Source organism: Antechinus flavipes, chromosome 3 (assembly GCF_016432865.1).
Source record: "Antechinus flavipes isolate AdamAnt ecotype Samford, QLD, Australia chromosome 3, AdamAnt_v2, whole genome shotgun sequence".
In the NCBI taxonomy this organism is placed as follows: Eukaryota; Metazoa; Chordata; class Mammalia; order Dasyuromorphia; family Dasyuridae; genus Antechinus; species Antechinus flavipes.
Window position 1 is genome coordinate 154121180 of NC_067400.1, and position 15405 is coordinate 154136584.

General features: G+C 34.2%; 1 protein-coding gene across 1 annotated transcript in view; it reads left to right on the top strand.

Annotated features, from left to right (window-relative positions):
* The window catches only part of PCCA (propionyl-CoA carboxylase subunit alpha), a 459620-nt gene that overhangs the window by 341123 nt on the left and 103092 nt on the right, over nt 1–15405 (top strand). The window contains exon 20 of the mRNA XM_051984074.1: nt 8598–8696. Within this exon, the coding sequence (XP_051840034.1) occupies nt 8598–8696 (99 nt within the window). The remainder of the gene's footprint in view (nt 1–8597; nt 8697–15405) is intronic.

Genomic DNA, 15405 nt, shown 5'->3' on the forward strand with positions numbered 1-15405 from the left:
TCTCTGTTTATATGTTGTATACCCCAGTAGACCATAAGAATTTTGAGATTGTGGACCAGATGCTTTTTTTCTTTAAAAAAAAAAAAAAAGTTTAAAAATTGGATTAGATTGGATTGTGATTCTTGTTCAGTTGTAGACTGAATTTGCTGGCTCTTGGGGACCTTTTGTAACCCTTTCTATATTCTAGTGGCAATATAAAGTTAAGGTTAAAGTACTCAAAGGTCATCACTGAAGAGAAGACCTGAGCTATAATATATAAAAAGTTTTTAAAAAGGCGGGGGGCAGGGGGAAAGGAAGAGGGGCTTGTAGTTACATTCTAGCGGTGTAGTGTGAAAAGATGTGAAATTCAAATTGAGACACCTAAGCTCACGTTCTATAGGCTTTGTGACCTAATCTTTCTGAACTTGTTTCCCATTTTGTAAAATAGAATTTTGTAAAACAAAATTACAGTAGTACTTTGGTATTCATTGTTAATTTGTTCCAGAAGTCCTAATGAGTACTGAAAACAAGTATCAAATGAATTTTCAATTTACAGTCTAACCATTCCTCCTCAACTAATTCCCTAGAGGAGCAAGTGGGCTTCTAGCTTAAGAGAAACAAATCAACCCACCCAGGTTCCTCCTTTCTTAACCCAGTTCTCTTTTTGAGAAGAACCAAGCTCTCCCTTTATACTCCCTCCAGTCCCATACTGTGAAACCTTCCTTGGCATGGGAAGGCCAGGATTTGGAGGCAGAAGCTATGATCTTATTCCCAGACTTGGAGCTGCCAGGAGTCCCAGTCCTCCACTGCCATCACCTCCATCTGAGCTCTATTGCTATTGCTGGAGCCACTGCTGCTGCTTTTCCTCCAGCTGAGCATTCTGGCTACTTTGTGCCTCTTCTAGTACCACTGTTTTAGGAACTGGGAGATTATATGCTGCAGTCACCCCATCTTGCAGCCACTTTCCTACAATCTGCCTGTTGATGAGCACAACCTCAGCATCATGGGTTCCAACCTGCAGTCATGCACATTGCTGCCTTTGCTAGGGAGGAGCTGCCCATGGCTGAAGGCAATAGCAGCAACAGCAGGGGCTGGGCAGTATGCCTGGACAACCTCACATCCCTGCTGCTCAACCAAGACAACAACCAAGTGGGATGAGTGCCAAGCAAATGTCAAGTGCTGAACCAATTTTTTTCTTGTTGAAATTCTGCAAATACTGAATTCAACAAGTTTTGAAGCAGATGAATGCCAAGGATACCACTGTATGTGGAAAATTTCTACAAAACTTAATTATAGTTGTTTGTTGTTATCTTAAAGTGGTTATGAGAGAAGTGGTTCTTCATTATCTGTAGATTAGAATACTGGCATGCAAGACATTATACAAATTAATCTACTTTAAACACACACACATATTATGTATGTGTATATATACACATATATATAACATATAATTAAAATAAACCTCTTTTAGTGATCAAGAACCAGAATTATAGCAATCTTTAGATTTAGGAAAGATAAGATTCAGCTACACTATACTATCTTATAATATATAACAAAATAAAGAATATAGACAGTCCTATTTTGCAGCATAAATGGGGGGGGGGAGAAACCTTAATTCAAGTTTTTTCTTATCAAATTTACATGTCAATGTCAGTAAGAAACTTACTGAAATAGAAAGCTTCAGGTAAAGATTATAAGGAAAAAGAGAATGTTTCTTATTGGTTCTTATTGGGCTTCATAGTATGGTTGAAAGAACTGGCTTTGGATTCAGAGCATCCTAGATCAACTTCGGATTGCTACTGATACTCCTACCACCACCACGACTACAATTACCACCACACAACTACTACCTAATATTTATATATTGGTTTACAAATAGTATCTTATTTTATCAACTAAGATAATGTTTAACTTTAATTATATAATAGTTCCCAAATTTAAGTACTGTTATTCCATTTACAGGTGAGGAATCTGGGGCTGAAAGAGGTTTTTCCAAAGATCACATATCTAGTGCTTGAGACTAAATTTTACCTTACTTTTCTTCATTCTAAATTCATAGTTTTATTCTCTGCTCTACCTAGCTACCTCCAGCCTGAGTTCAGTAACCTACTTTTTCTTGTCCTGGGACTTCAGCCTCCACTTCAGACAAATCAGGTTAGATTAGATCTCCCAGAGGGCTCTGCAAAAGCATAAATTCCCATGATTAATCCAGGGATTCAGTAGAAGGTCGGGGAAAAATCATGTTTCAGTAACATACTAACCTACCTTCAATGCTTCATAAAGAAAAATCATCAGTCCTTCATAAAGAAAAATCATCACTCCAGAAGATCCCACATTTAAAGTTAGGGAAAAAAAAATCCTCAAAAGGCTTCTGATTGTTCCTAATCTACATATTAGCTAATTAAGGACCAGAAAATTGAATTTTTTGTGTGACCTATGCAAGGTCCCAGAGGTTCTTGATATTCATTGTTTTGCCAGAATTTGGTGGCTGAGTGGGGGCTTAAATTCACTTGTTGCCCAGAAGCTCTTGAATTTCTTGGAAATTTTTTCCTATTGTTTCACTGAAACATTATTTTTTATTTTTTTTCATCAATATCATTTCCTAGTACTCCCCCTCCTGCCCCCCTTGAAGCAAAGAAAACCAGTTAAACAAAATGTCCATGAAAGCAATTTAACAATATAATACTTCCATACCTGGGGGTCTCCTTTCTCTTTAATAAAAGGAGAGATATGTGATTTTGTTATCTGTTTTCTAGAATTAAGATTGGTTATTAGCATTAATCTGAGTTCTGTTGCCTTTTAGTGTTGTTTTTAAGTCAGAAGGCATACTTAATAAATACTACTCTATGCCAGAGACTGTACTAATAATTAGCCCTGGGGATATAAAGAAAGGTAAAAAAATAATCGCTTGATTTCAGTGAGTTCCTAGTCTATTCCGGGAGGCAATATTCAAAGAACTGTACAAACAAGCTCATTTAGCTTCTCCATAGAACTGACTATAGGAGACATTGTCCTTGCTTCTAAGACTTTCACATTTTGCTAACTTTTGAATTTTTTGTCAATCGCTGAACCACAACTTAATACATTGAATTCTCTGACTTAATCTGAGTCAATTTGACTTCCTGAGATCAGAAATTTGCATCTAATTTCTAATGATTTTCTCCTCTCTTCTTCTGTTATTATATATTGGTCTTCCCTTCATGCTCACTTCTACCATTTCAGTCCCCAAGACTGCAGGATGGTTTTTTTTTGCATTTATTTACGTGGAAAGAACATACAAAATCAGAAAATAATCCACCAGAGTAAAGCAACTAAAATGTAACTTAACAGAAAACTATCTGGTTTCAGATTGGATTCATTCAGCACATATTAAATTCCTATTCTGTACAAAGGCACTGTGTTAAGATTCAAAGATAAACAAAAAACATTCTTTACCCTCTCTGCTAAGGGGAAAAAAAAAAAACAGTGTTTTGTTTGGAAAAAAAAATCATCAAAAACAAATGTACAGGAAAAGTAAATATAAAATATATGCAAAATAAATACAACATTAAATTAAGGCACTGAGGGCACTAACAGCTGGAAGGATTAGGAAGGATCTTTAGTGGTACTTAACTTGAATCTTGAAAGTAACCTGAAATTCTAAGTGGTGCAGGTTAGCAAGGCAAACATTTTAAGAAATAAGGAATTGTATATGTCAAAGCAGAGAGATGGGAGATGGAATGGCATATTTGAGGAACAACAAGTAAGCTAAAACTTAAGAATCTATGAAAAGGAATCATGTTGGACAGCTAAGTGGCACAGTGGATAGAGCACTCGCCCTAAAGTCAGGAAGGACCTGAGTTCAAATCTGGCCTCAGACACTTAACACTTCCTAGCAGTGTGAACTTGTGCAAGTCCCTTAACCCCAATTGCCTCAGCAAAAAAAGAAAAGAAAAAGAATTATGTTCAGTAACCCTAGAAAAATATGCTAAAACCAGATTGTGAAGGGGAAGTACTTGACAATTGCATTTTAAGAATTTGGCTGCTATTGAGAGTGATGTGGTATGAGAATGGGCTCAGAGAGAGGAGCAGGTTCAAAGGAAAAAGAATTCATGAACCTGAGAAACTTTGGCAAAAGGAAAGTTTTATTTTTCACTAAGAAGGAAAACTGCAATAGAATCAGGAGATTTGTAAAGTGTGCTTTCACCAAGCTTTGTTTTATGGCCAAATCTTATCCTGAGGTGGGGGAAGGGAAGACAGTTTGAGTTCACTAAGAAGGAAAACTGCAATAGAATCAGGAGATTTGTAAAGTGTGCTTTCACCAAGCTTTGTTTTATGGCCAAATCTTATCCTGAGGTGGGGGAAGGGAAGACAGTTTGAGTTGATTATCAGAGGGAGGTCTCCAATTGAATAAACTACTAGGAGTGGTCCTGGATTATTTTTCAACTCAATAGAGGGTAATGCTACTCAAAATAGGGGATAGCTAGTTTCACAAAGATAACAGAAAGAAACTATCTTGCTTCCCTGAGGCAGGTCTCTTGCAGAGGAGAGCTCCCCAGAGTTTCCCTCCCATCTCCCCAAAAGTTCAAGGGGAACACTATCTGTATCAAAAGGAAGGAATAGAGAAAGAATAGAGTTGAGGTAGGGAAACCATATAGGGGACTATTACAGTAAGTAATCCAGATAAGAGATAGTGATACTCTAAAATAATATATCTGGAGAGGATATATTGTACATCTGGAGAGGATATACATGTTTGTGGAGGTAGAATTGATAATGAAGAAAGGATGGGACCCTGAAACCCTAAAACTCCTTGAAGGAGAAATTCTCCTTGGACTCTGCCTCAGTGAGGGACCCCGCCCAAGAGAAACAAGATAAACAGCTTCATTCTGTTATCTAGGTGGGGTTGGTTCAGTCCTGAGCAAAAGAATTCTAACCCTATTCAATTAAAGAAACACATTGAATTCTATTCAAGTTTTGCTCAAGCTGAAATCCAGCTTGTAGCCAAAATTCCTATTATAGTAGCCAATCTAAAATCCTCTCTTTGAAGAGATTCTAAACATGCCCTGCTATAGCGTTCTATGCCAAGAAGGCCTCTGCCCACGGGAACAATATTCTCTTCCAGTGTTACCTTCACTTTATCCTCTTCTATTTCCCTAATGTGACTTTATGCCTCTCTGTCAGGATTTCTAACCTTACTCCTCAATCCCTATAATAAACCTCTTTTATCAATTTAGGTTTTCAGGTTTGTGAATTACTTTATAGAGAATCTTTGCACTGCCAAAAGGGGATTCCCCACACTCCCTACCCTTGTGCTGAATCCCTAGGGGATATAGAGGAGCCAAACCTCTCCATTTGGTTCCCTGAATCTGCCACTAGACCATATCATTTAACTCCCTGACCACCAGAAACCCTAATCTCATTTTGGTTCCCTAAATCTAGACATCCTCTTTCGGTTCCCTGAAAGGGAACCCCCAAACCTAAACCTCATCAATAGGATGGGAAGTATTTAGATATGTGGGTTGAGAGAATAAAGAGCGTAGGAAAATCCCCAGGTTATAAAAACTGACAGAAGAGAAATGGTAACTTTGAAAGAAATTAGAAAATTTGAAAATTGGGAGTTATCTACATGATACATAATTTTATTTTGGACATTGGGTTTGAGGAGCCTACTATTGACAGTATTCATTAAGCAGTTGGTCAAAGGAGGTGAGAATTTAGGAGATACATTGCATAGAATTTAGAAATGGTGCATAGAAAGAAATGGAAATCAACTAGAGATGGTAATCCATGGGAACTGATGAAATTACTTAGAATGATGATCTAGAGATTGAAGAAGTAAGAGGGCTAGACAATCTTGGGAAATACTTGTAGGTAATCTCCATAAGGGAGACTAAGAAGCAGCAGAAGAAAATCTAAAAGAGAGCTGTGCAATGATGTAAACTTAGCATAGGTGAATTTCTAAAGAAAGAATGATTAAAAGTGTCATGTTGAAAAGAGATCAAAAAGAATGTGAAGTGAGAAAAGGCCATAGGATTTGGTAATTAGAACATTAATGAACCTGGAAAACAATTGTTTCAAGTGAGTAACAAGGTAATTTAGATAGTCACTAATCAGATCCGATCACTAATAATTAAAGGAATGTAAATTGGAACAGTTCTTAGATTCTACTTCATATTCATTAGTTATTAACTATTGAATTCTTATTAGCTCTAGAATGTGTTGATAAAATATTTGGGTCACATACATTGGAATTCGATATTGTTATACAGATTACTCTGAAACATCTATCCCCTTTCATGAGAAAATACCTATGAATTCTAGGAATCAGTCATATTAACCGTAAATCATTTAAAGATAAGAGAGTTTCTTCTGAAAATTTATTTCAAATTCATGAGTTATTCATACTTTCCCTTTTAGTATAAATGGTTTGCTGGTTTTAATTGGTTTTATCAAGTATTAAATGCTGACCTTTTAAAATTCTATTTAGCCATTTTACAACGCAAATTTGAGAGAGAATTTTCTTACCCTATCCAGAGGGTATTTTTATTTTATAAAACGCTCTATATTTTACAAAATAAACTAATTGTTTATAATGTAAAACAAAGAGTAAAGGTTGGAAATATTTTTCCCCAAGAGGAAAACTTTTTAAGGTTGAGCACAATGGTTAGAGTACCTAACAGATAACAGATATTACAATGAATCATACATATCTACACTGTGGATCTGCCCTGCCCTGTTCTCCCCTCTTACTTTTCCTTCTCCTCCCACTTCCCCCTTCCTCTTCCCTTCACACTTTGTTTGCACTTATCTAATTTTCATTCTTTCTGATTGTCATATCCCTTTTGTTGGATTTTAATTTAATTAGGGTAAAGACTGTCTTAATCTAAACTTTATGTCTCTTAAGATACTAAGTACTTTTAGAAGTGTTTTTTGATAGGTTAAAATCAAAGTAAATGATTGCTATGTTTCTTTGTGTAATAAAGTAGAACAAAGCTCTCAGGGAACTGAAGAACATTCAAGGAAAACATTTATAACCACAAGCAACTACAGTTTTATTGGCAGGGAAATGGGTTTTTATAAGATTTTTTAAAAGAAAATTTATGTTAAATACTTACTCTTAGTTAATTGTGATATAACAATTAATTAGATTAATAGTTTTCAGTGATTTAAATAACTTCATCCTTTGGTGCTTTAATTAATTTTGCAGTTTTAAATGATTTAGATAACTTCATCCTTTGGCCTTTTTACTCTTTCCCTATGTATGTTAAAGTTATTATGTGTTTAAAAAAATAGAATAGGATATGACGTTCTATATGGGTTGAACAAATACCTAAATTAATGATAATAGATCATCAAAATTGAAATTATTGACTGAATTGTTCTCGGAATAGGATTGTGTGTGTGTGTGTGTGTGTGTGTGTGTGTGTGTGTGTGTGTGTGTGTAGAAATAATTGGTATATTTTGAATCAGAAGACTTGAGTTAAAATTCTAGCCCTGCCACTTGACTATTTGTGGATTCCTGGCTACCTTCATTTTTCTGGATTTCAGTTTTTTAATCTGTAAAATAAAGGGAATTGAATCAGATGACTAGATAGATCCAGACTTCCTCATGACATTAAGGACCTACAGTGTCCTGTTATCATTGAGTAAAAATGATTAAGATAGTCATTGTGATTTATTTAGAAGTGAAATCCAGGGCAGCCAAAAATCAATAATCTTGGTTCTAATTTTTTTCTTTTTTTGGTAACAGATAAATTTATAAAATTAATTATTTTTGGGTTGTCTATATCTGTGAAGTGGAGATAGTGATTTAAATACTTTGCTGCCTACTTAGTTAAAAGAATTATTGAGAAAATATCGTGAAATTACTTTACTTGAAAGGGAAGAATTACATGAATTCAAAGTATTATTTTGGTTGATTTTACTTTTAAACCAGCTTTTATTAATTGTGCTTCCTTTCAACAGCATTAATGTTTATTTGGAATTTTAATCATTTTCTACCAAAAATTATCTCTAATAGTTTTAAAAAACAGATGATGTTTGTTATGTTTTTTCTTAATCATCTTCTTGGAAGTGACATGCAGTTCTGAAATTAGTCATTTGAGATTGAGAAAAAATATGACAGAACTTTGCAAAGTTTGACTAGACTTTGAGTTTTAACACTAAAGAATGTTGCTTAATTACAGCTTCTGTTTAATTAAGATAACAATGCAGAGCCTTTCATTAAAATTAACATAGAAAAAGTTCTTCCTTGGTCCTTGGAGAGGATATTATATGCAAGCCCTGTTGTGTGGGTTGCAAAATGTCACTGGAATTTATATGCATTACTTGTCTAATTGCAGTAAATGTAGCATGTCCAGATAGGTTTAAAAGTTGGATGGCTGTTTGTTACTTACTGAAAATCACTTGAAACCTCAGTACCCAGAGGCAGCTGTTCACAGGTCCTTCACCTCTCCCCAGAGATGGCTGGGAAGACTGTGTTGTTGGACCCTGTCTTTTATGGCAGGAGCAGTAAACATGACAGGTTGTTTGGGAGCCATCTGTTTAAAATGGCTACTGCTTTGTATGCAGCAATGAACTTGAGATCAGTTTTCTCTCTGTCTTCATGGTAACAGTCTTATTTGGTGTCACAACAGGTGGAAGTTGATGGGTCGAAACTAAATGTGACCAGTGAATGGAACCTGGCTTCACCTTTATTGTCTGTCAACATTGATGGCACTCAGAGAATTGTGCAGGTAAATAGATTTACTTTAAGAACTTTGATATACTTTCAAATTCATATCAATATCTGCATGTTTAAAGTTTAAAGATATAATAGGTGAAAACGATTTTACTCTTAACCATCTGATACCACATGGCTTTGAATTAAATTGGAATGCATTTTTGAGAAATATACTTTGGTTACCCAAAATCTAGTAGGATTTTTCCTTCTTTTTTTGGTGGGAAGGGCAGAAATTTGTTGAGGAAAGTTCTGTTTTCTTGTCATTAATAGATTTTTCATGTTGTTATGCTTTACTATTTAAGGTTACTTTGTAAGGCCGGAGAAACTGAGGCAAGATAGAGATTAGAGAGTTATGATATTTTATTTATTGGAGAGCTTAATTAATTGACTGAATCGGACTCTCATCTCCAAGTATCCAGTATGGAATGTGGGATTCCAGAGATTTTTTTTATAGGGTTTTAGTGATTAAGAAGAACAATGACAGAATGGGGGAGGGGAGGCAGAGGAACCAGACATTCTGATAAGTTGGGAAGGTCTGGAGTCATGATGTTTAAGATAGCTCTTTTTCCTTATCTGGATGAAACATCCTGATGATTAGAAGGCAGGGGTGGTGTTGCAACCAAGGAGATTGAGGCAGAACAATTAAGGGAGACTGAGATAGAAAAATTAGGGAAACCAAGGTAAATCAATTCAAGGAGATTGTGGCAAAATAACTTCCAAAAGTCATTAGGAAGTTACCATTTTAGTTATCTTACTGACCTGACTTTTCTGATCAGGTGAAATAATGAATTATTCATTTTAACAAAGGTAGTAGACACTGAAGTAATCTCTTCATGATCCATAGAACTTTCTTTAAATCTTTCAAGGGCCATTTGTCTTACTGTCCCAAGAGTGAGGCTGTTCACTAGAACAAACCCAAAATCTGAAATAGTTTTGGAAAGAAATATATTAGGTCATTGAGTAGAGGAAAGCAGGCCAGAAAGGAGATATGGCTCCCTCTTAGCCAAACTCTGGAAGATTTACATTTATATAGAATTTAAGATACACACAAACCACACACGTTAAGCAGTTTTGTCAGTAGGGCAGTTTGAAAGCAAGGAACATTGAGATATATATCACTAAATATTATTATGCAATAAAATTTGACCAGAACCCAAAAAACAAGCTTCAGTGGATCCACAATAATTTCTGGGTGTTGAAACTTCTCAAAAAGAATATTTTGGGTTGATCCACGATCTAAGGGACCCAAAGGTCTTTGTAGATATCACCAACATTTATGGAAAGCTGCTGAAGTCAGGGTGATATTCTGGGTTCAAATAACCTCCAGTTGGATTTAAACAGTATAATACTTATTAATAAAAGTTTTGAACAATAAGATAAAGCATTTTCCTACAGAAGTTAACACCCATTGGCTTTATTATCTCAAAGATAGTTAACTTTTAATTCTCTATAGGTAAAGAACTCTGTTTATACTTGTGTACAACCTTGCTAACAGTCTACAATTTTCCAAACATAGCTTCATTTGCTATGTAACAAAATCTGTAAGTAACATGAGAGATTTTTTCCCCTCACTTTAACCTCATTTAAGAAAACACTGTTAAATTGTTGAAAGAAGATACTGCAGTTTTTAGGAATATATTTCATAAGTTGCTAATCTTCAACAATGCAAAGGTGGCAAGTAAAGTTACAGAGACATATCTCCTGTGACTAGGGACCAGAGAGTTCAAAGGATTATAGGATTTAGAGTTCTTGGATCAGGCAGTGCAGCACACTTACTTTATAGAAGAAACTTTATGAAAGTGGTAGATTTCACTTTACTGGAGATTTTCATACTAAGACTGATCAGGTGCATTAGATGACATTCTGGTTCCTGTATGAATTGAACTAGATGACAAGAGAGACACAGAGACTGAGACAGAGAGACAGACTTATTCTGAGACACAGAGATGTTGGATGACTTGTCCAGGATCACTGCAAGTACTTAGAAACAGCTTTGGAACCCATGAGTTATAGCTTGGTCTCCACCATTTTTTTAAAAGTTTAACACATGATTTAAGATTATCATAATTGACATTCTTATTATTCTCTGTCATGCTTTTCTTTCCCTATGAAACTGCTTTTAAGTTGACTTTTCATTGTGATTTGAGCAGGGAAATTGAATACAATTGAATAATAAGAGAATTGAAAATAATACATAATTAAGAGAATTGAGTAAGAGAATAAATGAATATAATTTATTGCTTTCAGAAAAAAAGTTTTCATTTAATTTTTGGCCATCAGTTCTTTTTGTTGAAATTTAGGATTTGTTTGACTGTAAATTCTGGTTTTATTCATTATATTTATTTCTTAATTAGAGAAAAGCTAACATAATAAGAACTACCAGCTATATAAAACAAACATTTTGTTTTGAGTTTTGAGTATATAACAAAAAAAAATTAGAATCTAAGCTTTTATGAGTAGGTATTGCTAATTTTTTTCCCAGTACCTGGCACAGTGCCTGATACATAGTTAATCACTTGAAAATACTTTTTAAAAATTGATTGATTGATATTTACTTCCCCACCAAGAAAAATCTTAGTTTTTTATTGCACACATACTTTCTGTTACTAAATTCCTTCCATCTATTCTGATATTTCCAATACTTTTTTTTGTTGTTATATACTTGAAGAATTAAACTAATACATAATTCAGATGCCAGATGCTCAGTATAGCTTTTTAGACATTGTCTCATAAATGTTCTAATTGAAATTTGGATACTAGAAAATTTTAATAGTTAATGTATTTGCCAAATCTTATTCAATATTTGACTTTTTTTTTGTCTATACCATTTTCTAAAACTATCCAAACTTCTGTTTCCTTAGTATCTCTCATATATTATTGCCATTCTGAATTTAAAATCTCTTCCTCTAATGTAAAAGTTCTTAGGAGTTAGTATCAGCATAGCATCTTGCACATAAGAAGTATTTAATATTTATTGACTTACTGAGTTTTGTAAACTTTTTCTTTCTTTTCTTTTTTTTTTTTATTTTAATTTTATTTTTGCTGAGGCCATTGGGGTTAAGTGACTTATGCAAGGTCACACAGATAGGAAGTTTTAAGTGTCTGAGATCAGATTTGAACTCACATCCTCCTGACTTCAAGGCTGCTGCTGTATCCACTATGCCATTTAGCTGCCCCTCTTTTTTTTTCATTAATTTTAAACTTAAATACAAAAAGACTATATACAAAAAAAGGATTTAATATAAAGCTATGAATTTCCATTTCACAGTTTACTTTAAAAAAAAAAGTATGTAATAAATACTACACATAATTTTCAAAATTATCCTGCTTTTCTGTACTTCCTTCTAAGTATTCTTTTTTCTCTACTGTGCCCTTTTTATTTTTCTCCTAACATTAGACAGAAATATGTGTGTATGTGTATGTATGTATACACATACACACAAATACTTCTATCAGTTCTTTCTTTGAATGTGTATAGCACCTTTCCCAGGTCTTTTGTAGTTCATAGATGTTCTTAGAACAATATTATTGTTACTGTGTACAGTACTCTTTTGGTTCTACTTATTATTTCATACAGTCTATCCAAAATGTTTTTTCAAAATCAGCCAACTTGACATTTCTTATAGCACTGTATCATTCCATCACAATCATATACTATGACTTGTTTAGCCATTCCCCAATTGAATGACATCCCCTCAAATTCCAATTCTTTGTCACTCTAAAGAAAGCTACTATAGATATTTTAGAATATATGAGTTTTTCTCCATAATCACAAAGAGAAACAAAGCTAATAGTGATACTGCTGAGTCAAAGGGGATACATAGTTTTATAACTATTTTAATATAATTCTATATTGCTCTTCAGAATGGTTGTATCAGTTCACCTGCAGCATTCTGTGAACTTTTTTTTAAAGAAAATATTTTGATCACTGTCTTTCAATGTAACTTTTTCTTTTTTTGGTCAGACTATGAATTTTATCTTGAGTATTATTCTGAAAAGTATTGTTTTATAGTCTGAACCAGACTGCCAAAGGAGTTCATGATACAAAAAATTAACAGCACTTGCCTTAACACTCTTTTCTCTTTTGTTATTCCTTTTCAGCTCAGTCCTGTACTTTCCCAAATCTATTGGTGGGATTTCTAATCTTATTCTAGCCCTTTAAAAATTTGGTTTTATTCAAAATCATTTATTTATTGAACTTTCTCTTCATTAGTTTTTCCACTTGCTTGCATTTACTAAAACCAGGCTTTCTTCTGAGGATAACATACTTCATAGTTTTGTCCAGTGAAAATAATTACTCCAGCATTTCAACTCCCTGGATCAATATGAAGAATTACCATCTGTCAAGGACAGACCATGTTTCTGTCACTGTCCCATAACAGCTTTTTCTTCAGTTATTTGGCCATTCCTTATCCTTAACAAAGTCATTTCCTGATCTTCGTTAGATTAACCCATTTTACTCAGTGGTCTCTGCCCATGGCTCTTAGTTATCTTTTTTCTGTTTCCTTCCATACCTTCTCAGGTAAGGTATACAAAATGATGTTTTAGAAAAATCTAACTTCATAATTTATTGAATCCTCATTTCTAATGACATCTTTCATTTCAGCCATCTCTTAGCATGATCATCCCTTAGACTTCACTAAAATCTAAAGATTCTTAACTCTGAAGATTACCTGTTACCATATTCATAGCTATTGATACTAGTCACTTAAAACTTTTACTCCCACCATTTAGGATGTTTCCATCCACCTGGAAAAACAAGTAAAACAACTCCTCTCTATTCCCTCTACAAGCAGTACTAAAAAATTAGCAGATGATTGTTGTTCATTCCTAGCTATTCTCTTGACCCAGCATCTTAATCTGTTCATTTATTCTGGACTGCTCACACGGAGAGAGTATTTGAAATAACAACAAATCATGTGAAAAACATTTCCACTACCTCAAGTGAGCGATCTTGTCCTTTTCTTCCCTTGTCATTTCAGTTGTCTATTTATCTGTTCTTTTTGACAGATTGCTGTGAGAAATTGTCTTCAGATTGGTGGCTTAAGTGAGCATATGTCTGAAGTATCTCCTCTTCAGCTTAAGAATGAAAGCTGGAAAAGGGAGTAGAGGAGCACATAAGTGATATCATAAGATGGGAATTGCAACTTTGAGTGGACCTGAAGACCGAAACCTAAAATTGGCAGGAGGAGAGTGAGCTTAGGGAAAAACTAAGAGAATTTGCACAAGACTTTTTTTCCTTTCTTTCTTTCTGAGATTAATGTTTCAAGAATTGGAAGCTTTCTGCCCCTGTCAACTTTGGCCTGGGACTTCTCTTTACAATCTTATTCTCTGGGGCACCTGGACCTCATTTGAATTTTTCTACCCCCATCAACTTTTACTTAGGATTTCTTCTAAGGGCTTCTTTTTAGAAATCTCTGGATTTGTTGCTGCCAAGAACTTTTAGGCTTTAGGGATAGTGGGCAATTAATGCCAGACTCTAGTAGAATCCTATAAAAGTACAATCCCTTTTTGTTCCCTTTTTGTGTGTAAGCTTTCTTTTGTGAATGTTTATCGCAATATTGTTATTGGATCTTAAATTATTTACCTTAAGATTTTATCTTGTAAATTGTGCTTACACTTTGACTACTAGCTCTGTTTCACAAAGAGATCAGAGAAAAAAGATATACACCTATATGCACAAAGACATTTATAGCATCTCTTTTTGAAGTAGCAAAGAATTAGAAATCAAGGGGAATGTCCATTATTTAAGGAATGGGTCAACAAATTGTGCCTATGATTGTGTATAGAGTACATAAGAAATGACAAAGGCGTGGTTTTAGAAAATATATGGAAAGAACTGTATGAACTGGTTCAAAATGAAGTGAGTGAAGAATCAGAGAGTTTTTGTGCATAGTAACATCACATTGATGATCAACTGTGAAATCAGTTTAGTGATCTAAGACAGTTCCAAAAGATTCATGATGAAATAATGTTGTTCATCTCCAGAGAGAGAACTGATGAATTCTGAGTGCAAATTGAAATATGGTTTTCTTACTTTGCATTTTTAATTTTTTTGAAAATTTGGATAACATGGAAATGTTTTACATGATTTCATATATATAATTGACAACATATTGCTTAACCTCTCAGTGGGTGTTGGAAGATTTTGAAGGGAGGAAAAGAATTTGCAATTCAAAATTTAAAAAGAAAATGCCATAAAAATAAATACAAATTCAGGTGTTTTGAAAAAGAGAATTTATCCTGTATGTGGTTTTCAATCTAAAAGTATTTATTTAAATCCTATGTGGTTAATAAATATACTTGTCTTTTCAACAGAGTGTGTGTGTGTGTGTGTGTGTGTGTGTGATTAGAGACAGACAGATAGATCATGATTGATGTATGCTGGATACAGTCTTCCCAGATTCACTGCTAAGAAAGTTATTTTGTTGGAGAAGTCTAAATCAAAGTTTGCAAGATGAGTCAGATTTCAGTAAGTGATGATAGAAGGAGTGCGTTCTAGGCAAAGAAAAGAGAACAGCAGTAGGAAGACATAAGATGTGTTTTGGAAAAAAGCAAGTAACCAGAATGGGAAAGTAGATTGTCTTCAGAATGTAAAGGCCTGTAAAAATATAACTAAGAAATTTATATTTTTTTCTTTGGGAAGTGGTGGGAACCCATTTAAGGTTTTATTGTTAATTTTTAGCAGGGTAGTGACATACTCAAAACAGTGATTTATGATT